Source organism: Bidens hawaiensis, unplaced genomic scaffold, assembly GCF_021521415.1.
Source record: "Bidens hawaiensis isolate Kalapana, Puna unplaced genomic scaffold, B.hawaiensis_p1.1 tig00036769_1, whole genome shotgun sequence".
Classification (NCBI taxonomy): Eukaryota; Viridiplantae; Streptophyta; class Magnoliopsida; order Asterales; family Asteraceae; genus Bidens; species Bidens hawaiensis.
The window spans coordinates 150178-159748 of NW_027496421.1; the positions used below are offsets into that span (position 1 = coordinate 150178).

Here is a 9571-nt window from a genome sequence, read left to right on the forward strand (position 1 = left end):
TTGACAATTATCATAATTATATGATAAACACGGCGTTGGAAGAGCAAAGGGGAAATGAATGAAGATCACCAAAGTAGCTTTGGTTGCTGCTGATTCTTCTTTGCAGCTTGCCATCAATCACTTACCACACAATAACCCTAACCTTATTACTTTCTTCAACAAATATGTGGACACCACCAATGTCTGGTCATGGAATTCGGTCATCGCTGACCTGGCGCGTGGTGGGGATTATGTGGAATCCCTCCTTGCATTCTCAGCCATGAGAAAACTCTCTCTTACCCCAAACCGCTCCACGTTCCCTTGCGCCATCAAATCCTGTTCTGCGCTATTGGATCTTCACGCGGGCAAGCAGACACACTCACAAGCTTTTGTTTTCGGGTTTCAAAATGATGTTTTTGTCTCATCTGCTCTCATTAACATGTACTCCAAATGTGGTTACTTGGATGATGCACAGAACCTGTTTGATGAAACGCCTGTTAGAAATATGGTTTCTTGGACTTCGATGATTACTGGTTATGTTCAAAACGGGCGTCCCTATGATGCTTTATCACTTCTTAAAGACTTTCTGACTGAAGAGAGGTTTGGTGGTATTAATAATATTGAGAGCGAAGTGTGTATCGATTCAGTTGCTATGGTTTCAGTTCTTGCTGCCTGTTCCAGTATTTCAAACAAGAATGTCACTGAGGGGGTTCATGGGGTGGTTGTTAAAAAGGGGTTTGCGGAAAATACGAGAGTCGGGAATACTCTGGTGGATGCTTATGCCAAATGCGGTCAACTAGGTTTTTCAAGGAAGGTGTTTAATGAAATAATCAGCAAAGATGTGACAACTTGGAATTCAATGATTGCAGTTTGTGCTCAACATGGGATGTCTACAGAAGCATTAGATCTGTTTTATGCCATGGTGCGAGATGCTGATGTTAAGTACAATGCTGTCACGTTGTCTGTGGTTCTGCTGGCCTGTGCTCACTTGGGTGCTCTGCAAATTGGAAAATGTATGCATGATCAGGTAATTTGAAATGAAATTGTTTAACTTACAAAGTTTGACTTTGTGTTTGATAAAGTAGGGGTGTGCATTGGTTGGTTTTGGCTCAGACCGAGCCAGAAACCAAGAGTTCGGTTTTAGGTTTTTCGAAAGCCGTCCGATTTTAGTTTTTTTGGTTTTCACAATGTTGGTTCGGTTATAGTTTCTTCAGTTTTTGCCATTTGGGTCTGAAAATATTGGGGCTAAAAAGAGTGGCCCAAATTTATTGAACCTAATTTTTTTGTTAATTAATGATTATTGCATATTAGGGCCTAAAATATTTTGGGCGACACAGTTTATTAATATGTTATGAATTACTTAACATTCAAAAATAAAAATTACAATTCATAAATTCAATCACGATAGTCAGTTTTTTTTTTTAACGGGTGCGGTTCGGTTATAAAAGTCTGTTCTGTTTTTCGTCAGTTTTAAGTACATGCAAAACCAAACTGGAAATTTTGTTTTTAATATTAAAATAATCAAACCATCGGTTCTGGTTACTTCGATCGGTTATGCAGGTTATTTTGTTTACAGTTTGGTTATTTCGGTTTTATGCACACTCCTGGATAAAAGCATATGTAAGCTAAATACTTTCATTGCTTTTGAATTGTATAGGTTATAAAGATGGGTCTAGAGGAGGATGTAGTTGTGGGTACATCGGTTGTAGACATGTACTGCAAATGTGGAAGAGTAGGGACCGCAAGAACCGTTTTTAACCGTATAAAAAACAAGAACGTGAGGTCATGGACTGCCATGGTTGCTGGTTATGGCATGCATGGTTATGCTCGAAAAGCTCTAGATGTCTTCTATGAGATGATTTGGGTTAACATGGTTCCAAATTCTATAACATTTGTATCAGTTCTATCAGCCTGTAGCCATGCTGGTCTAGTTGATGAAGGCTGGCACTGGTTCCGAGCCATGACCCATAAATATAATATCGAGCCAGGGGTGGAACACTACAGTTGCATGGTTGACCTTTTCGGGCGGGCAGGTTTCCTCAACTGGGCTTATGATTTGATCAAGAAAATGAAAGTAAGGCCTGATTTTGTTGTTTGGGGTTCTCTTCTTGCTGCTTGTAGAATGCACAAGAATGTGGATCTTGGTGAAATCGCTGCAAGAAAGCTCTTTGAGCTGGACCCGCAAAATTGTGGGTATTATGTTTTACTTTCAAATATTTATGCTGATGCGGGACGGTGGGAAGATGTTGAAAAAATGAGAGTTTATATGAAAAGCCATGGGCTAAGCAAAACACCTGGGTTTAGTTCGGTTGAGTTGAAAGGTCGGGTGCATGTGTTTTTGGTTGGGGATAAAGAGCATCCGGATCATGAGAAGATATATTTATATTTGGAAGAGTTATGTATGAAGGTGCAAGAAGCTGGATATGTGCCCAATATGACATCAGTGTTGCATGATATTGATTGTGAAGAAAAGGAAATTACATTAAAGATTCATAGTGAGAAGCTGGCGGTTGCGTATGCAGTTATGAACTCGGTTCCAGGTTCAACAATTCAAGTGATTAAGAATCTGAGGATTTGTGGTGATTGCCATGAAACGATTAAGTTAATAGCCAAGATTGTGAATCAAGAAATTGTGGTTAGAGATTCAAAGAGGTTTCATCATTTTCGTGATGGATTTTGTTCTTGTGGAGATTATTGGTAAATGGCAAGTGTTTGTGTTCTTGTAGAGACATAAATATAGATGAAAAACTAAATGGTTAGATTTATCATTTTTTAGTATTCGAAAGTTTTAAACATTAGTAGAAATATTATTAATTTCGCTAAGTATACGGAAATTTTAACATTAAATATTATGTTAACGAACTATTTGAAGGTCATGTACTAAACCTAACAAACGATCGGGTTACCTGGTAACGGCTTAAAAAGGTATGGGGGTTTAATATTTGCTCTAATTTACTAAAGGTGTTGGTGTATATACCTACATGAGAGGAAATTGTAGAAGCCAAGAGAACTAAAGAAGTGAGAGATGGAGAGAACTCAGAAGAGATCTGCAGATATAAATTTGATACTGTAGGTTGTGGTGCATTTGATTTCACATGAGTGGAAGAGTGGATTAGACAAAATTTGCTAGACTTCTAACTCTCTACTAATATGATACGAGTTAGGATTTTTTAGAAACAAAGTTATGAATTACTACCACTAAAAAGGTTTGGTTGACCAGAGGGTCACCGGACCCTCATGTGGTTCCATCACTAGGGGCGAGTTACTCCATAATTTCTAGGTAACAATACTATGTTGAGTAATGCAATTGAAGAGTTGAGCTCTAATTACTATTACTATATATATTAAAACACAACTTTGTTGAGCAATGTGTTTTGTACACTTTGCTTCTTTTGTTGTACACATTATCTAGCTTCATTATTAACACTTTGCTTTCATTTTAGCACCTTTCATTAGCAAATGACAAAAACAAATTCAAGCCATGACAAACAATAAATTGTGTTTTTAATTAAATTATACTGAAATCACTAGACTAATAAGAAAGCCAACATAACTACTACTTTAACACCTCTACAAAGATTAGCTAGCCTGTCGCAACGCGGCAGGGTCTGAAAACTAGTTTCATCTAAGTTACATTTCACTACTGTTTGATTGTTTTGAATTTATTAATAAGCATTAAAGTTAAGTTTAGAACTATAGATTAAAAAAAAGGAAAAATGATCAAAATAGCCATTTTAACCTAGTGTTTTCGAAGAGTAACCATAACTTTCACAAAATCCCTAAAATAGGCACCTAAATCGTTACCAGCGACGTTTCTTGAGACAACCGCCGCCGGCTTAGCTCTGTCACCCAACAAAACTCATGGCTGTTGGAAATCCGCCAGAAAAGCCAAACAATGGTCGGAATCTTCCTTGTTTTAGCCGGATTTCTTCACCATTTCAATCCAAACATCTTTGTAGCTTTAAATCAGACTACAGGGGTCATGTCTCTATCAAAACCCCGGTAACTCCCATCTACTTCCAGGCAATAGGACTAAACCTAAAGTATCTTCTCTTCTCCGGTTCTAGCTTATGATTGAGTTTCCTCTGACTACAAGGTAATTTTTCAGCTAGAGTAGAAGTGGACGAACAACTCCTCATTTACTTGCCCAATTTTTATGCTCACAGGAAAAACGGGTTTTGCCGGAACCCCAAAAATACGTTGGAAACTCGCTAATGAGCTTATTCTCCCGTTCCCAGCCAGAACCATGACTCCAGAAGGCACTCTCATCTTGTCTCCACCTGAACCTCGCCGCCTACACCTCCTGTCACGATTATGTCACCGAACACTTTATTTCAAAAAAAAAGAAAAGAAAAGAACTGTTGTAACACCGCGAAATTTTACGATCAAATTTTGGGCTAAAAATGCTAAATTTGAAAGCCAAAGGACTAAAAATGACAATTTTGGAAGCAGGGGGACTGAAAAAGAAATTCTGCATCTTCGCGTATCGCGAAGATGCAAGGCAGAACATCTTCGCGTATCGCGAACTTGTCGGCACACACTTCAACATTATCCAGTAACGTGGTGACACGTGTCAGCACGGGGTTAATTTTGGGGCGCCGTACATGCAACTTCGCGTATCGCGAACCGCCATAGGCTATACGCGAAGATGCACAAAAACGGCTATAAATAGGGCAGCCACGAACTCAGTCCATTCATCCCATTTTCACCTTCATTTACACACACTTAACCTAGGGAATCGTGCCAAGGACGTTCCAAAGTGCCGAGGGCTGTTTTCGCAAAGAAACGAGGTGTCGTTACGCTGTTTAACGAGCTGTTGATCCTATAAACGAAGCACAAGCTTAAGTGCTGCCGATTTTCTTAGTCATAGCATCGACTAGCCGCTTAATGTAAGATTAAGGTTAAGTTACGTTAATATGTAGTTATTCGAACCTAATTATGTTTATAGTCGTTAACCTATAAACGTTTTCCAACTAATGTTTTACAAAGTGAGACATTACTTCCAAGTGAAGTAATGATACCAAAATTATTATTATTTTGACGGGTACGTAGTAACTGGAAGGGGGATATCATTAGTAGACTCTTCTTACCTAAGGAAAGCAATTCGTACAAATCCCAATCAACCGCGGGACCCGTTTGCTTACCTGGAGAAGTCTACCAACATGATATTCTTTATTAGGCCAAAGCGTGCTATTCCAAACGTTATATGTAAATCCAAAGTATTTTCATAAAACGACTATAACTCTAGGTCAGACCTAAGAATCTGCTGATCAGACCTCGAGTTTGTTGAACTGAAACAGATTTAAAGTCTGCTGACTATTATCAACTAGATACTTATACATACCTATTATGAATATAGGTCAATAAGCATACTGAAGAAAGAAGTTCTGATATCACTGAACCGATAAAATAAGGTGAATACGTTAAACCTTTTTCAGTCAGTCAGATTAACGGGTTGTTTATCTTAAACAGTCAGTCAAATATGAGATTACGTGATCTCTACATTTTAAAGGGATTACGTGATCCCTAAGTCACAAGGTAGATAATAAAAGCAACTCAGACCGAGTACACATGTGTCTGGATCCGAACATATTTGTTAACCTATCAATCAAGGCTACGTGGCCGCAGGCTAACAGACTTAACGAAAGTTCTCCAATGAGCAACAGTTATTGGAGAACCAAAATTGTGTGTGTATGGCAGTGGCACAAGTTCCCAGAAATAAGAGACGTTTATGCTGATTTAGTTACAAAACTATCTTGTCAGTCAAATGTTTTCAGAGTCAACGATTCACCAGCATATCACTGACGTATTTTTCCCCTCATTACAGGAAAGCAAGTATAGCACAGATAGCAAGACATTAGAGTCACTCTTGGAGATAGATGCTCGTCGAAGAGATGGCTCAGTTTTTAATAAATAAAATATTGTAAACAATAGTAAACAAAGGTTTGTAAAACAAATACTAGGATATTTATTATTCAAGAGGTTTTCAAAATAAATTAATATTTTAGTATAATCAAAGACTTCTGCTAATAACCTGCAACTCTGATATATTTTCAAAACTGGATACCAACTAACGGGCGTCGCACTCAGGCCCAAAGTCGGCGTGTGACAACTGTCGAGTTTCATTAGATTGTCAACGAGTTTTGTTGGAAGTTTGGATCTTCTGTCGGCCGGTGGAAACCGACAACACGGGGCGCGATATTACTCATCCACGAGTTTCATCGGGCGGCATAACCAAACTGTCGGCGACGATCTCAAGGAACATTGCCGACAACGGTTTAGGTAGCTATTTTGAGTATTTTGTAAAAGTGATAGCTATTTTTGAAAAACACTTGATGAAAATGGCTATTTCGGTCATTTTCTTCTAAAAGAATGAGGCTCGCATTGACCATCATTTATCTCCTCCCTCAAGTTAAACCACCCATATACCCCCTCTCATTCTAAAATTAGAAACAATCTCTCTCCACTCTTCTCCCACTACACCCTTAAAATCAAACATTTTTATTAGTGTACTTTTGTTAAACTTATATGAAACTTAGTTATTATTTAATAGTTATATGTTTTTTTATAAGTTTTGCCAATAACATAAAGTAATTGTGAATAATAATAATAACGTCTATTATTGTTTTCTTGTTTTATTTAACTCATTCAAGCTGAACAAAGTTAATGAAAATTTTCAGAGACTTCAATATCTCACAAGTTATAAGAGGTTTTGACTTTGTCGTGACTCTTTCTTTATCAATATCATTACACACTCCAGCCGTAAACCTTCACTCAAAAACCCTCAGGGCTTGTTTGGTTGGAGGATTTCAAGGGAACTGGAATTAGAATTCCATTGTTTGGCTTGTTTGGTTGGGCATGAGAAGGAATTGGAATTGGATTTCATTTCCAATCAAATCCATCATTTAATGGAATTTAGATTCCTTACATATATCAAAGGATTTCAATGGATTTCAAAGGAATGTTCACAATTTACTCAAATAACCCTAGCAAGTAGCAACACATTCACCAACATATTCATCAACTACCACCACCATTTTTTCCGGCCACCAACATTTTATTCCGGCACCACCATTTTTTCCGGCCATCACCAATGCAATTCCGGCGAGGTTTGAATCATGTTTTTCTGAGCCGGAAACAACGGTTAATCAACGCGTTTTCCGGATAGATGTAAGCGTGCGTTTTCCGGCCGGATCTAGACCCACCTTTTCCGGCCATGTTTAAATCAACGCATCCCTTTTTTTTCGACAGTTTTGATTGCTAGCGGTGGTCGGAGATGGTAGTTGACGGTGCCGACCGACGATGGTGAGTAACAGAGGAGCAGTGATGGTGGTGTCGATTGTGACCGGCGGTGGTGGTCTGTAGCTTCAAAGAAAAAGAGGGAGTCTGATATTCAAATCAAATGGGTAGGATTGGTTATATTTGATAGTTTGAAAGGGTAATTTTGTCTTTTTAGGTGTCTTTACATTCCAATTCCTTTAACAAATGTATAACCAAACAAGATAAGAATTTTCAATGGAATTCATCAAATTCCAATTCAAATTCCATTTCCCATTCAAATTCCAATTCCAATTCCATTAGAATCCACGAACCAAACGCACCCTCAGTTTTTGTTAGACTCGTGGCTGGATTCTTCAATCTTCATTCTTTTAAACATCGATTACTGCTCAAATTAGGGTATTTTAATCTTCATCTCACGTTCATTTCGTGTTTGATCACATTATGTTCTATGCCTCTATGTGTTTTCAAACCCTAATTGATATTTGTTTTCCTGGATTTATGGTTTACGAACTCTGTTTTATTCCATGTTATGATGTGTAACATTAGGTTAGAGTCAATGTGTAGGTATTTATGTTAGAAGAACTCAAAGTTGCCTTGATCTATTCTATATTTATTATCTTACAATTTACGTTAGAAAACGTAGAATATAATAGCATCTATATGACTATACCAGGTTCTAGAACTTAGAAGTTTGCTTTAGTGTTTGTAAAGGGCCTTTTGATTTGTATACATTATGTTAATGGCCAGAGTTAATGTTACAAGTTGATTAACGAATACCTTCTCTTCCATGACGGTGTCTGAACTTTGAAGCCATTGTTGTAGATCCTTTTTTGTTGTACCGCAACATATAAGGTTAGAGAAATATTACAAAATTTGGCTCTTTATTTCACTCAATCTCTCGTTCGTTTAGTTCGAGTTACATTAACTCTGGCCATGAACATAAAGTATACAAATCAAAAAATCTTCATGAAAGTAAAGCAAGCTTCTAGAATCTAGTATAATCATATAGATGCTATTATATTCTATGTTTTCTAACGTAAATTGTAAGATGATGAATGCAAAATAGATTAAAGCAACTCTGAGTTTTTCTTGCATATAAACCTACACATTGATTCCACCCTAACTTCATGTATCATAATAACATGGAATAAATCAGAGTCATAAACCATAAAATCTAGAAAAATGGATATCAATTAGCCAATTAAGGTTCGAAAATACGTAAAGGCATAAAATATCATAATGTAGTCATTGTTGTAGATCCTTTGTTGCTGTTGTACCGGAACATATAAGGTTAGAAAATGCCCTTTTGTTGACTGATATTGCTGCCATACTTAGGCAGAAAAATATTACAAATTTTGGCTCTCTATTTCGCTCAATCTCACTTGTTTTACTTCGTGTTTATCTGGACCTGGTTGCTCTGTTAGGAAAACTCAAATATAAGCTGAATGGTTGTTATGCTTTCAATAATGACATTTTTTGAAACTTGATAAGTGTTCCAGAAATAAATGATTTCTATAGTCCTTCAGTGTCTTCCTTTTTGTTCATGCCACTCTGTTTCTGTCCATTTACTTTTGTTTATAATATCTCATTTGTCATGCTAATGAAGTGTAATTTATTAGAACATGGATGCTAAGGTTTTTCCTAATTTTGAGGAAGTTGATTGAAGATTGACAACATGCTAAAAAATGTGTGTTCTTATGAATTGATTTTGTTAGTAGAATACTAGATGATGATTTTGTGTTTCAGCAAACAAACCTTGTTTTATAGGGCTTATGTTTCAACTTTCAAGCAGTTTGATACTTCAGAATTTGTGAAAGTTTAAGCTTTGTGAGGTTAATAATTAGGTGCAAGCTGTATGAATTTTAACCTTCAAGTTGCAAAATTAACGATTTTAATAGGCCATTATATCTAGTTCTATTGTAGAATCGTAGATGAAGATCCATAAATGTTCTGAACTCGTTTATGTTTGTAGCACCCAATTAACAGTACATGATGCCATATCTAATGATTGATACCACATCTAATGTTATGCACCTTTTAAGTTTCATTTTTAGTGAAACATTCGCTATGATCATTTACTGTGAATGAAGTTGCAAACCCAATTAACGTAATGACCCATTTCATCAGAAGCTGCCGTGAATGCTCTTACTTACAAGCTCCTGTGAATGCTCTTACTTAGAAGTTTGTTCTGTTTTTAAAGTTTGTTAAGTTGGCCAGTTCCCAATTAGTGGATTGTTTCATGTTTTAGTGGGTTCTTAAAGCGTGTATTAGCCTTTATATTATTGGCACCTAAACCTAATCATTTTGTTTT

The 9571-nt window shown here is 36.9% G+C and overlaps 1 protein-coding gene across 1 annotated transcript; it reads left to right on the forward strand.

Annotated features, from left to right (window-relative positions):
* Positions 1-29: 29 nt before the first annotated feature.
* On the forward strand, positions 30-2729 carry LOC143588803 (pentatricopeptide repeat-containing protein At3g26782, mitochondrial-like). The gene is made up of 2 exons (XM_077069718.1): positions 30-1006; positions 1637-2729. Exons 1-2 carry the CDS (start codon positions 59-61, stop codon positions 2678-2680), a joined length of 1992 nt encoding a protein of 663 aa, XP_076925833.1. The 5' UTR covers positions 30-58; the 3' UTR covers positions 2681-2729.
* The last annotated feature ends 6842 nt before the right edge of the window (positions 2730-9571 follow it).